This window comes from Ornithorhynchus anatinus, chromosome 17, assembly GCF_004115215.2.
Source record: "Ornithorhynchus anatinus isolate Pmale09 chromosome 17, mOrnAna1.pri.v4, whole genome shotgun sequence".
In the NCBI taxonomy this organism is placed as follows: domain Eukaryota; kingdom Metazoa; phylum Chordata; class Mammalia; order Monotremata; family Ornithorhynchidae; genus Ornithorhynchus; species Ornithorhynchus anatinus.
The window spans coordinates 31,691,748-31,706,764 of NC_041744.1; the positions used below are offsets into that span (position 1 = coordinate 31,691,748).

Here is a 15,017-nt window from a genome sequence, read left to right on the forward strand (position 1 = left end):
TGGAAAAAGCATGGCATTAAAGTGAAATTATTCGATCAGTCAGCGCTTCCTGACATTAATCAGGTGTAGTTTTATGAGTTTTATAATTGCCTTTGTTGCTACTCTTTCGATTTTTTTCATTCTCCTATTTGTGGTTTTTAATCATGCCACAGTGCCTGATAACTCCATTGTAGTTTTATCATTTAAGATGTAAGTGTCCAATGATTAAAATTATACTCAGTTTAGGAAATGTTTACAGTTAATCAAGGCTGATAACATTTTTCAAATTTAATCATTATGAAAAAATTAAGTGTTTATTACAGTTTTTCTGAAATGCACACATTATGAGAATCTGAATTGGTTCTGAATTAGGGTCAACTCTTTCATACACTGGATACTGGCTTTCCGAGTTTGAAGGTTTGAGACTATTTCAAAGGAACAGCCCTGTTATGTTGATCAGAAGTGCATGTTAATTTGAATAAAGGGAGTCAACAGTTTCAGATTTAATTTCCGGAGAGGGTTGGAGTGGAGTAGAACATGACTACGGACACTGTTAGTGTGCTCTCTTAAGCACAGTTAGTGCTCAGTAAATATGATTGATTAATTGGGGACCTTGGAAAATTGGTTTAAGAAAGTTCAGAAAGTTGGTTTCAGATAAATACTATCTGAATTAGGCAGTGACCTATTATTGCATCATTGACAAGACATTTTTGAGCAGCTTCTTGTATAGAATCTCCATCTCTACTGTATATGCTGTTGCTTCAGTCTGACTATCCTCACCCTCATAGAACTTATGTGTATATCTTTAAATGTTATCAACTTTTGATTTGTATAATGTCTGTCTTCCCCTTCTAGACTGTAAGCTTGTTATGGACTGGAAACATGTCTGCTAATTCTCTTATATTGTACTCCCCCAAGTGCCCTGCACATAGTAAGCACTCATTAAATGCCCTTGATTGTCCTTCAAATTAATGTTATTATAATTCAAACACATACCTATGTTTAAAGAGCTAGGCATTCGTATTGGATAGTCATAAGAGGCAGTTTGCCCAGTAGAAAGAGCACAGCCCTGGGTGCTAATCCCAGCTCCACCACTTGCCTGCTCTGTGATCTTAGGTATGTCACTTAACTTCTCTGTGCCTCAGTTTCCTCATCTGTACAATGGGGATTCAGTACCTCATCTCCCTCCTGTTTAGAATGTGAGTCCCGCCATGGGGGACAGGGACTGTGTCCTATCAGATTAATTTGTAGCCACTCCAGCACTTAAAACAGCGCTTGGTACGAAGTAAACACTTAAATGTGAATATTATTATTAGTTTACAGGTGGAGTCCATTGGTATCTAAGGGCATTGTATCGAAAATATGTAGGTCTGGGCTTGGGTAAGCACCTTAATTATGTATTCAGTTTTTACATTCATTACCATGACATTTTTTAGATGTCTATCTTTGTTCCATAGTTGTCAGTTGGAAGTCATAATCTTACATGAGGAAAATATTTTGCTTATAAAAATTTTATGAAAGAACTTAGATTCAAACCATGAAACTCAGAAATAAATCAATTTTATTTAAATAAAGAAAGAAAGCCAGTCCCTCATTGATTTCCCACAAGAATTGATTGGGTGATAAAGAGGCATCTTATCATGTGGAGGCCTGATTCTAAAGCAGTAGTAGAAAATACAGGGTCTGCTGCTTCCAGCAAAGTCTGAGCCAAAAAAAAAGTCAAGGCTTGGCCCAAAACAGCTCCTCACTGCTGGGAAGTATAGTAAATCAACCTATTTGTATATTTTGAGATGTATTTCACTTTTCTTTCCCTACAACTCCTTTCAACCACCAACAGGACCTTTGACTGGATTGAACCCACACCTCTCTTCAAATATTAACTGTAATGTAATGAAGCCCAATCTAACAGAGATTTGCAGACTTGTCCCAAGCAACTTCTTCTAAAAAGGGTTGTATTAAGAATGTGATGTGTGACAATCTTTGGCACTGCCATTTATTGGATCCTTACGACTATTTCATGTATGTGAAAACTAGCTTTTTGGGTCTTCAGAAGCTGTGTGATCTTCAGCAAGTCACTTAACCTCTCTGGGCCTATTTCCTTAGGTGTAAATTGGAGATTAAATGCCTGTTCGCCATGCTATTTAGACTCTGAGCTTCATATGGGGCAGAGATTGTGACTGACGTGATTCTCTTGGATCTGCCGCAGCACTTAGTACAGTGTTTGGCACATAGCAAGTGCTATAGCAAGCAGTAAATACCACAGTTATCATTACCCTACATGCATCAGGAAATATTTTCTCCATTTGGTAAGATCTGTGAGATGGTATGGCTCAGTAGTCTTTTCTTAGGCAACCCTACTAACAGACAACATTTTGGGGACAAGAAATATCAATTCCAAATGGCATCTTTTGATGCTGGAAATAAAAGTGACTTTGGTCCCTATCAGGTCATTGCAGTCAAGGACTTTATATAATGAAAAATCAACTGCTTTAACACAGAAAATTTGCCATCAAAAAGAAATATGTGATGCTTAGTATTTACACCCTACCAATGGAATTGCTACATGTTGTCAAGGATTTAACATCATGTCCTAATGAAGGGTTGGCATTTTCAGCAATTATGAAGTCTTTTAACGTTAGTCATTAACGGAAGGATGCCACTGGGAGATTGATCTTCTTATGTTACAGAAATAAATTGGTTAGCACTGCAGAGTGAGAAAGAAAACTGAACAGCTTTGTTTGGTATAATGAGTATCATTCCTGAAGGTTACAATTTGAATTGAACATTTATACCCAACCCTGACACTTGCAAACACCTTAATTATGGAAATATTGTGGTGTCATAATTAAAGTCATAGAAGCATTTCCACTGGAAAAAAAGTTATCTGAGTCAACATTCTATTCCATTTAATCTTTAAAGAGTGACTGATACCTTCTTTTTGAACAGTAAACAGTATATTGGCATTTTCATGAAATGGTAAATTTTGTTCCTTGCAAATTTGTCATAGCATTAACCTCCTAGTCACAATCTAAAGCAATTATAAATTATTGATTCAAATTTCCAGTTGTCCAATAAGAAGATGACTGGGTGAGAAGAACCATAAGAAGCTCAGTCCTAAAAGTAGCTATTTGTTTCTATCTGAATAGCTTCACTGGTGATCATTTTTTGATGAGACATTATATCTTTGAAGAACTGTGGATAAGGATTCAAAGAATTCTTCACACAACCCCAAATTTTCCTCTTTGCATCTTTTCAGGGCAGTAGTTCCCTTTGTGACTGGGAGGACTCAGTGAACACTGATAATGTGAGGAAGACAACATAGATTATCTTTTTCTGGTTACAACATTCTTGTGGGGAGTAGGTGGGGCAGGAAGCTTTCTACAGTGACTTTGTAAAATGAATGTTGTTTCTCGGGATTTTCTCCATAGAATTGCACTTCGAAAATCAACAGGAAAAATCCTCCAGAAACAACTCTTCCACTAAAAAAAACTGGAAAAAGAAATGCCCTCTCCTGTATTTCTCCCTTCCCCTTTCCCCTTCCCAGAACTAGACAGTGTAGATTACCACTTCCTGGACAATGAAATGCCATGATTCCAGTACTAGTAGTTGATTGTTTCCATGTTTAGTACAATATTTACTCTTTCACAGTCTCGTTTCTTTTAAGTCAGGCATATTTTCTTTTGGGTGCTTAAAGTGTAAGCTTCTTGGGGAGCTATACATCGCACCCCTCCCATCTCATTGCATTCCATCCCCAGTGCTCACCCAGCTGGCCCAAATACTGCTCTTCCCCACCCAGTGCAGTCTAGCACCTACCTTATCTGCAGTGTGTTGTGAATGCAGATGGTTATGCTGGCAAGGAGGCAGGACCAGTGGCTGGGAAAAGGGTTGACTGTCCCCACACTTTGAGATGTGTTCCCATGGTTACCACCACAAAGGCTAATTCCTCCACTTTAATGGTTCATTGTATCTCTTAGTGAAGCAAGAATTAGTGATCAACATGGCAAAAATGAATTTTTCTAATTTAGACTGGAGATTTCGGCGTGATACGTTGTCCAGAAATCAATCTAGATTCAGTTCATTAATAGCTGTGACCTGTTCTCCAGGCAAGAATGATGATTGCTCATTAATGATTCTCACATGTGCAGATACCTTTCTGACTAAGCATCCAAAAGTAGAAGACCTGGAGAGAAGCCGGCCAGGGGAGCACTGGGCCCTGACTTCTTCTGTCCAGTGTTGCCATGATTTTCTCCATGGCTCTTTTCTCTTCTGCCTTCCTCTTTTCCATACAGTATAGCAGTTTCCCTTTGGCCAGGAAAAATGAGCAAAATATCAAAAGCGAACTCTGTAGTTTGGCCACAGGAGGCAGTTTTAATAGTAGTTGTAGTATTGTTAAGGTCTGTCTATGTACCTAGCTCTGGGATGCATCCAGTACAATCAGGTAACATATAGCCCCTGGCCCACAAGGGGTTTACTGTTTAAGGAGGAGGAAGAATAGGTAGTTAGTCTCCATTTTACGCTGAGAAAACTGAAGCAAAGAGAAGCTGAGTGACGTACCCAAGGTCCCCCAACGGGAAAGTAGAGTTGGTATTAGAACTTGTCTCTTGAATCCCAGCCCCTGTAATTGGCAGGCATTCCTGCTACTAAATGTCTTTAGGCCTTAATTTTCATTCCTGGTACTCTGAAATGAGATCATAGATGTAAAAATGCCTTATAAATTCAAGGAATTTTAATTAGCAAAAGATAGTTCACATCTAGAAGCCTCCCAAGCTGCTATGTTGAAAATGGAATCTAGTTCTGCCCCTTATAAAATCCCACAAGGGATCCCCTCCTTCCTTTTATTTCACACGCTCCCATTTGCACACACAAAGAGATGGCACACACAGCCTGTGCCACACCACTTCCAAATAGCAATGCTATCCACATGTATGTGCAATTTGGGAATAGTCTGTGGTGGAACAGCAGCTGTATGGTCCTGGCAGTCTGGCTAAACATCTCCTTAAGGCATAGGGATTTTTTCTGTGGGCATATGGAGACCATGGGGCTCCTGCAGACATTATGAGAATGGAGGAAATTGCCACCCAACCCCCTCAAAGGAGCATGTGAATCAGATGCCTAAGTCTTCCATTCCATTTATCTGAATTAGGTTTGTTTTAGTATGATTAATAATAATACTAATAATAATAATGCTATTTAAGTGCTTAGTATGTGCGAGGCACTGTACTAAGAGCTGGGGTAGATACAAGATCATCGGGTTAGACACAGTCCCCATCCCACATAAGAATAATAATAATAATAATGGTATTTGTTAAGCACTTATGTGCTAAGCACTGTTTTAAGCACTCACAGTCTTATTCTTCATTTTACAGATGGAGTAGCTGATGCACAGAGAAGTTAAGGGACTTGTCTAAGGTCACAGCAGACAAGTGGCCAAGCCAAGTTTAGAACCCAGGTCCTTCTGACTCCCAGGCCTGTGCTGTATCCACTAGGCCATGCTGCTGCTTCCCTAAACCAGTCTTTTCCTAGTAAATGTATTCTTATACCTAGAACAACAAAAATAACGTTTCTTTAAAGCTAGTAGATTCTATCTGTTTTTTTCTTTTTAAAAAATGAGACCATAGGCTAATTCAGAAAGGGAAAAAAATTAAACTCCATTTGGAGCCCAAGTTATTGTGCCTAGGCACATAGGGAAGTATGGATCATATTCCTACTTGACGAAGTTATCTGGTTAACTGTTGCCTTGAAATATGAGGCTTATTACTTTAGTGTCCTCATCTTTCTCATATTGGTGTAGATTTGAAATGTGTTTATAAACCCATTCTTCACTGTTTCCCTAGGCATTTTAAATGCAAGAATCAATGCTGAATCATGAGAGCAGTCTCTCTATTTTCAAACTACTGGCTTGGATGGTTGATAGTATTATTATTTCTTAATTGGTCACCAATTCTCAACCCCACTTATTTTGAATCCTCCTGTCCCCTCCTCTGATTCTCCATTATTCACTTTCAATTCTTTATCTCACTTTATTTCTCTTCTTTTTTTCATTGTTCACACACTTCAATTGTATGCTCCGCTTACCATCTCTCTTACTCTGCTGAATTGGCTTTTCTGAAAGCAGCTTCACCAAGTCTGCGGGTGCTGATTGCATACCCTGAAGAAAAAACAGTAATTTTAGAAGTGCTAATTCAGCACTGTGGAGTATAAGTATTTTGTAGCATAACAAGAAAAATAGGAGGAGTTCCCAGAACCCACTTGTGGTTAAAATAGGAATATAATTATTTCTGGTGCAGTTATGGCCATATGACTTTTCTTGCACAGAGACATAAATTCTGAGTTTCTTCAATTGTATAATAATGGTAATAATTAGGACACTTAGTGTTGCAGTTGTGATCAGTAAACAGCATTATTCAACATGAATGAGGCACATTGTTTTTACTGTCCATATATATATATATATATGCTTAAAGATTAATTTGCCATCATTCATTTTGTATTAACTGTTTGGAGTTTAAATGTTATCAGAAGGGACAGTTTGTTCTTTTCTTGCCTATTAGATTTGCATATTACAAAATTAACAAGTTTTGTTGTGCGTTCCATTAAAATTGTGGTCCATTTCTTAAAATAGGCCCCATAGAAACTCCACATCTAATAGTAATGGAATTTATTAAGTTTATTACTTATTATTATTAAATTGTGGTATTTATTAAGCACTTACTGTGTGCCAGACACTGTACTAAGCACTGGGGTGGATTCAAGATAATCAGGTCAGACCCATTCCCTGTCCCACATGGGACTCACAGTCTTGATCCCATTTTATAGATAAGATAACTGAGTCACAGGGACATGAAGTGACTTGCCCCAAGTCACACAGCAGAGAAGTGGCAGAGTTGGGATTAGAACCCTTGATCTTCTGACACCCAGGCCTGTGCTGTATCCACTGTACCATGCTACCCCTGTGTCTGATTTGGTAACTTGTATGTACTCCAGAACTTAAAGCGGTGCTTGACACATAATAAGTACTTTACAGATACCATAAACAAAGTATCTACTGTGTGTTAAGCACTGGGAAACAAAAAAACAAGTTAGAGAATTAAATCTAGTACATGCACAGGCTCACAGTCTAAGAAGTTGGTTGTGACCAAGAGCAGAAAGGACTGGTGTCCTGTGTCTCTATGTGCTTCTTCTCAGTCTTTTTCACAGGCTTCTCCTCTGCCTCGCACCCTCTATCTGTGGGAGTGGCTCGAGGCTTTGATTCTCCATCTACACCCATTTCCTTGGGGAATTAATTTGCTCCCATGCTTCATCTATCATCTCTACATGAATGATTCCTAAATCTACCTCTCCATCCCTGAACTCTCTCCTTCTGGGCAGGGAATCTGTCTATCATATTGGTGTGTTGGACTCTCTCAAGTGCTTAGTTACAGTGCCCTGCACACAGTAAGTGCTCAGTAAATATCGATTCATTTGCAGTCTCACATTTCCTCCAGCCTTCAGGACATCTCTGCTTGGGTCTCCCACTGACATCTGAAACTTAATCAGTCAATCAATGGTATTGATTGCTTACTATGTTCAGAGCACTGTACAAAACATATGGGAGAGTTCAGTACAACAGGGTTGGTAGATACATTTCCTGCCCACCAGGACCTGTGTCCAAAGCAGAACTCATCTTCCAACCCAAACCCTGCCCTCCCCTCTCTTTTCCCCATCACTATTGAGGACACCACTATGTTTCCTGTTTCTCAACCAATAACCTTGCCATTATCCTTGTCTCATCTCTCTTGTTCAACCCACATATTCATTCTGTCACAAAATCCTATCTATTCACAACACTGTTAGAATCCCTCCATTCTTTTCCATGCAAAATGGTACTATCCTTATCCACAAACTTGTTTTCCACTTTAACTACTTTATCAGCCCCTGGAAATCATGGACTATGTCCCGCATGGTTATCTTGTATCTACCCCAGCGCTTAGTGGAGTGCCTGGAACATATTAAGTGCTTAACAAATACCACAATCATTATTATTATTATTATTATGCAGAGCTGCAAGGACCGCTTCTTCTAGACCGGAAAGCTACAAGTTATGCCAAAATTCATGACTTCAGCCACCAGCTGCCAGTTGAAAATGCAAATCAGTTGCCAATGATAGATCAGCATGGAGTTATTCTCTCAAGAAAGAAATGGTTCTTTTTGAATGAAAGCTTTATAAGTAAAGAGACAGAAGAAAGCAAAAAAGGAAACAATACCAGGCACTGCAAACAGTCTGTAGAGTACTGTATTAAGCACTTGGGAAAGTAGAACACAGCAATAATAATAATGGTATTTGTTAAGCACTTACTACATGCCAAACACTGTTCTAAGCCCTGGGGTAGATAGAAGGTAACCGGGTTGTCCCACGTGGGGCGCATTTTACGGATGAGATAACTGATGCCCAGAGAAGTTAAGTGACTTATTCAAAGTCACAGAGCTGACAAATGGCAGAGTTGAGATTAGAACCCACGATCTCTGACTCCCAAGCCCCTCCTCTTGCCACTAAGCCAAGCTGCTTCTCAGGTAGGTAGATATGATCCCTGTCCACAAGGAATTTACAGTCTACAGGGGGAAACATACATAGCAATAGATTAGGGATAGGGGATATCGTAGAATATAGGGATATTTACGTTAGTATTCCAGGGTACTGCCATTGGGCTCACTAACGGCACTTCACTTCCTGAAGTGCCTTATTTACATTCAAGGGACTAGGTTACTCACGAAGAACTGACTCAGTGGGATTTTGGTCCTGGGGAATTTTTGCCTTGATGTTTGTTATATATTTGAAAAGAATGGAGTCAAGACTATTAATAAAGCAAGGAATGCATCACATAAAACTTGGAATTTACAGTTGAACTTTTATCATAGTACTTAGTGCTTATTCTTGAGATACTAATTTATGTGTTTTTGCATACTTTGGCTTATGAGCAGCTGTAGTTTTTTTTTCTTTTCCTTCATCTCTTTGTTAATGTTTGTGTTACTTGCGGGCTGAAACTGTGTCTTACTCAGTTGTACTCTCCCAAGCCACTTAATTTCCCTATGCCTCAGTTTCCCCATCTGTAAAATGGTGGCAATAACTGAACCCCATTTTGCAGTGGTGTTGTGGGGAGCAAATTAAAATAACTAATGTAAGATGTTTGGCAATATTATTTTGAGAAGCAGAATGGGCTAGTGGATAGAGTATGGGCCTGAAAGTCAAAAGGCCTTGGGTTCCAATCCTGGCTGTGCTGGTTGTCTGCTTTGTGACCATGGGCATGTTACTTAACTTTTCTGTGCCTCAGTAACCTCATCTGTAAAATAAGGAATAAGACCGTGAGTCCCAAGTAGACAGAGACTGTGTCCAACCTGATAAACTTGTATCTATTCCAGTACTTAGTAATAAAAATAATAATAATAATGATGATGATGGTATTTGTTAAGCACCTATTATGTGCCAAGCAGAGCCTGGCATATAGTAAGCACTTAACAGATACCATAAAAAAAGTATTATTACTCGGCACACAGGCACTCAAATCCTACTGAGTGTAATTGTATTTTGGCATCACTCACTATTATTATAGAAACATTTAAAAATGTGAAATGTGTGAGTGTCTGTGGCCTTAAAATGGGATAGAGAAAGAAATTTAGGGAACAATTAAGAAACCTTTGCCAGAGGATGAAGCAAATTTTACCGAGTGGAAGCAGCATGGCTTAGGGGCTAGAGCAGGAGCCTGGAAGTCAGGAGAACAGGGTTCTAATCCTGGCTCGGCCTTGTATCTGCTGCATGACCTTGGGCAAGTCACTTAACTTCTCTATGCCTTAGTTACCTCATCTCTAAAATAGGGGTTAAGATTGTCAGCCCCATGTGGGACCTGATAATCTTGTATCTTTCCTAGCGCTTAGAACAGTGCCTGGCACATAGTAAGCACTTAACAAATACCATTAAATCCAACATTTTTCACCTTTTTCCACTGCAGAATAATGACTTAACCTGTTATCATTTTGTGGCATCTCCTAAGTCAATGACAGTACTTCATTCATCTACTGAATATAAGCCCTATGTAATAAATTGATAGATGGCATGAAGCTACTGACCTGGAACTAGAATGAAGGAAGTAAAGCTGCTTCTCTACAGCAGTCAGCTCTCCCAGTAACTTTCTAGCTAACTCTGTCATTCATACCTTTTTTATTAATGATTTTCATAAATGTAAACTTAACAAAGTCCATTTTATTTCAATGTCAAGTAGTTTGGAACACCTCATTTTAAAAGTAAATGCTTTTTATATTTAGCTGTGGCAGTAAGGACCATAGACACTATCCTATTGTATGTGTGCAAATAAAATGGACGTAAAAAGCAATGACAATGTGAAGCTAATAAAGATCACTCAAAATTGGAAATCACTGAAGAGACGAAAACACAGCTTCTACATCTTCATATTTATTAGCTATAAAACATTATATCTAAAATTACCATAAATGCATCATCTCATAAAAAAGTAACCTGAAAAATGTATGCTTCAACATTCTTGCATTGTTTTTATTTTTATCATTCTAGCACATTACTGAATTTCCTTCATTATGAGCCCTTTCTCTTTTAGAAGAATGCATATGAGCAGGCTTTTATTTTCACTCTTTCAAAATAAACTCTTGACAGGATTAGGGTATCCTGTACTACAAAAGCTCTTAACCAAGAATTTGCCTTGGGTGATTTTGAATATATTAAGAAGACATTTTCTTTCCATTCATGCCATCTTTTCCATTCTTCTCCTGGGTTTTTCATAATAAAGTCATCTTGGGAAATTTAAATGGACTTTTGCATTGGATATTTTCAATAAACTGTGACAAATGTAGAACATCTGCAACTCTACCTGAGCGCTGCTTTGTCTGACCAAGAACAATGCTTAGGAAACTATTCTTTCCCCTTTAAACTTTTTGGTTCACTCCTCCTTTTGGGGAGGAATTGGTTTGGGGCAAAGATGCCACAACCTGCTTTACCCAACTCCCACTCATATTCTGTAAGAGTTGCATACTTCTTGTCTTAAAGTTAAAAAAAAAATGACAAGGAATGAACCCCTTTTTGGGTATCACAATTTTCAGTTGGAAAAGTGGTATCTGGCAGTTTTCCTCTCTTGGCAAAATCAAAATGACCGAACTGAAGGTGAATGTGAACTGGAATTCCCAGTCCAATCATAAACTATGGCCTAGAGCAGTGACCATTTCATGTCATCCTGCAGCTGGAGAAGAAATGGGTTAGGGTGTTCATACTTTGGCTTAAAATTTATACCATGTATGAAATAAACAGTCTGTAGACAGATTTCATTAGCAGTACTTAAACAATATCCTTAAGAGCAAATGCCAGGCAGAGTCTTCCAAACAGATTCCTTGGAATTGAAGCCATGTTTTTTACCAACACAATTCTGAACAGTGCACATAAAGGTAAACAACCACTGAAAGCCTAGGAACAATTTATTTTGGCTTGAAGGAGGATGTGTCTCAAATTACAAATCGTATGCCTCTGGACATCAGTGGAGAAGCATATAGAGAAGAATGTTGTTGCAGGCAGCTGGAATCAACTGTACCATTTGGATTGGTCCCATGGCATTCATATGCCTAGCTTGAAATAACACTTCTTGCAGTGATGGGATGAGAATGAGGCATTACTGTATTCTTGAATTCCCCCAAATTTAACATTCAATTCTAAAATAATCAAATCAGAGTACTATACCGAATACGTGGTGGAGTAAAATAAAGTTAGAATATACAATTCCGACTCTCAAGGAGCTTACATTATAGCAGAGACTACAGGCCAGAGCCCACATTACCCTAAAAATAAGCATTTTAATAGTATTTAAATTGCAAATATATTGCACTTTAAAAATGATCCCTCAATTTCTAAATATTAAATTAAGCATCAATGAATAGCAATAATGTTGCTGTGCACATTAAAGCATAAATTTATCTCGCCATTTAATCTATTCAGTGAATTTCCATTTGTTCATGATCTGCTTGTTAGACTGTATTTGAAAGGCTTTGGGCAGAGCTCAGTTGCAGAAATGGTCCATGGAATTAGCACAGGGCTGAGAATCAGAGGGCCAGAGTTTAAATTACAGCTTTGCCACTTGCTCAGTGCCTGAACTTCTCAGTTGATCAGTTTCCCCATCTGCAAAATGATTGCTGAAAGCTTTTCTCTCCTACTTTGACCTTAAACTCCAAGATAGAAGCTGTATCTACTCCAGCACTTCATAGAGTGCTTGCTACATAGTAAACACTTAATAAGTACCATTATATATATATATATATAAAATTATTATTATTATTATTAAATATTCAAATCAAATAGGAACAAAGACGACTCGACCCTTTTCTTTAGGAAGATAAAATTTACTTGAATCCTTTAATAATTAGATTTTTCAAGGCCAAGTTATTCTGTCCAATAGGTAAGTGCTGGAAAAGAGCTTAGTCAACTCTGTTGGAAGTTTAAGCAAGACTTTTCAAATCCAGCAGAGAAAGTGTGTGCTCATTCTTTCCTGTCCTCCCTCCTTTCTCCTCCAGGTTTTTCTGCCGCCCCTGTGCAACTGACCTGTAAGTATCTAAGCGTGGGGCACAGAAAGTTTGTTCCTTTATTGTATTATTAATCACAGAGAGGTTAGGACTGGGTTAGGTGACTTAAACAGTTCTGCAATAGCAATGAGAGGTTTGAGTCAAGTGATGAATTGCCCCAGTGAGATCAAGACTCTGAGGGGACTGATTTCCATGCAGGAAGTTGGGTTAAATTGTGGGATCTTGACTTAAACTTCTTTTCTTCAGTATGTCCTAATTTAGAATACCTATTTGAGTTCTGTTTGCATTAAAAATATCTACTAACTCTATTATATCCTCTCAAGCACTTAGTACAGTGCTCTGCACAGAGTAAGCATTCAGTAAATAATATTGACTAATCATGACTCTTCCTATGAGACTTCTACCATTTCCAGTGGTTGATCTCCATTCTTATGGACTGTAGCCATTAATCTGTGAATAGAGTAGCCAGCAAAGGCAAAAAGCAAAAAGGTTTCCCCATTACCCTGGCATGCAGTAAATGTGATAACTTCAGATGGATACATTTTTATAGATATCCATCTATTTTGGGCCAAATTCACCCAAATTTAGAGTTTTTTCTTCAACGTTACCTTGATTTTCCTGAGTCATTAAATGAGGGTCTTATCACTCCCAAGTTATGCCTGTGGGGGCTCAACTCTATAAGATGCTTTGAACTCCTGCTACAAAGTGGGCTTATTACTTCGTTATTTTGAGAATGTTCTGGTTTGTTTCAAGCTAGCTATTCATTAATCTCTGAAAAAATGACCTGTTTTGTTAATGCAGGTCCTGCCACCATAATTAAAGTGCCATACTTCAGTTTTTTTCCTAATTGAGCTTAAGTAGAAATTATCATTTGCATTTTCTATCCATTTGTACCTAGGTAACAAATGAAAACTTTTCTACACTGCAATTTACAAGAAACAAGCTGTTGTTGTAGGGCTATGTGGTTGGAGTGAAGCCAGTCAATAATAGATTATATACCTTTTGGTTAATTTATTAGCCACCTGTTCATGGAAATACACTAGAAAATCGAGATGCTATCATTAAACCATAGCATTTTGAGCACTAAGCCTTTTGGGGCTCAGGTTATGGACTAAAAGACAAAATGCTATCTTTAGAGAGGAAATTACCCAGCCTTTGAATCCCCCCTATCAGTGAAACTCCTTGCTTTCCTGTGTTTTTCGTTGAAACTAGCAACACAGTTTGTAAGTTTTCTGAACTTATGATACATATAAGTATAACAAGATCATAAATAGCATGATTTGAAGGGTTCCCATATTAACAGATCTAGTTTTCTAATTGAAACAGTCCCACCAAATCAGTCTACAGAATTTATTGTTCTGTGCAGAGCACTTGACTGATTGGGAGAGTGCAGCAGTTTGCAGGTATGATTCCTGTCCTCACATATCTAATTGGATCAGAACTAGGTTCAAGAGGAGTCAGTTTTGCTTATGTAGAAATAGTCTTGCTTCTTGGCCTTTTACTTCTATGGCTCAGCTCCTGCTAGAGTTATTGCCATTATCTGAACTATTTTGCATATCTCAAGGGCAACAGGTCAGATCACTGCAGTATTTAACACTTAACAAATACATGTGGTGAGTTCTGCCATCCTCAAAATGTAATCATACTTGAATTCATTGTCTGTAGCTAAACATTCTGCCTAAGCACACAAGGGGTGCCACTGGTAGTGAGAGGCTTTTATCTGATAGCCAAGCTTTGGTGGCCAAAAGATGCATCATGTTAATGTATGTCCCATCCACTAGGAACCACCTTTCAATAGCCATATTTTTACAATTTGGGATTTCTTTAAACAAAGAAGCAGCATGCCCAAGTGGATAGAGAACCGTCCTGGAAGTCAGAAGGTCATGAGTTCTAATCTCAGCTCCTCCTCTTGTCTGCTGTGTGACCTTGGGCAAGTCACTTCACATCTCTATACCTCAGTTCCCTCATCTGTAAAATGAGAATTAAGACTGTACCATGCGGGACAGGAACTGTGTTCCCCCCAATTACCTTGTATCTAACCCAGCACATAGATTAGTGCCTGGCAAATAGTAAGCACTTAACAAATACTATTATTATTATTATTGTTATTAATAGTAATAAACAAGTGTAATTTTTGGACCCATGAAAGAAAATATCCCAAGATTAATTTTATGTGGTCATTCAAATTTTGTTGTTTTTTAATCTGCCTCTTTTTTCCACTTTTGAAAAACAGATTTTGTTTCTTTAATTCAGTGAATGGATAATTTGAAAGGATGAAGTGATTTCTACTTAGCTTTTACTTTTTTAAATTTTTCCTTGATATTTAACAGCACTTGTTCTCATTTTATTTACCCCCACAACTTCCATTTATTAGCATACTCATAAGTAGTCCAATTATCTTCAAATTTCTTGTAAATTCCTTTTATTTTAAATTCAGACTTGTTCCTAGTACTTATTTCTGCCCAGAAATT

The 15,017-nt window shown here is 38.1% G+C and overlaps 1 protein-coding gene across 6 annotated transcripts in view; it reads left to right on the forward strand.

Moving 5' to 3' along the window:
- EPHA6 (EPH receptor A6) overlaps nt 1-15,017 on the forward strand; it is a 371,578-nt gene that overhangs the window by 161,546 nt on the left and 195,015 nt on the right. For 3 of the 6 annotated variants that reach the window (XM_039914480.1, XM_039914479.1, XM_039914481.1), the window contains exon 6: nt 12,538-12,567. The exons of the other annotated variants lie outside the window; for them this stretch is intronic. In XM_039914480.1, coding sequence (XP_039770414.1) covers nt 12,538-12,567 — 30 coding nt within the window. The remainder of the gene's footprint in view (nt 1-12,537; nt 12,568-15,017) is intronic. 6 annotated transcript variants of the gene reach the window in all.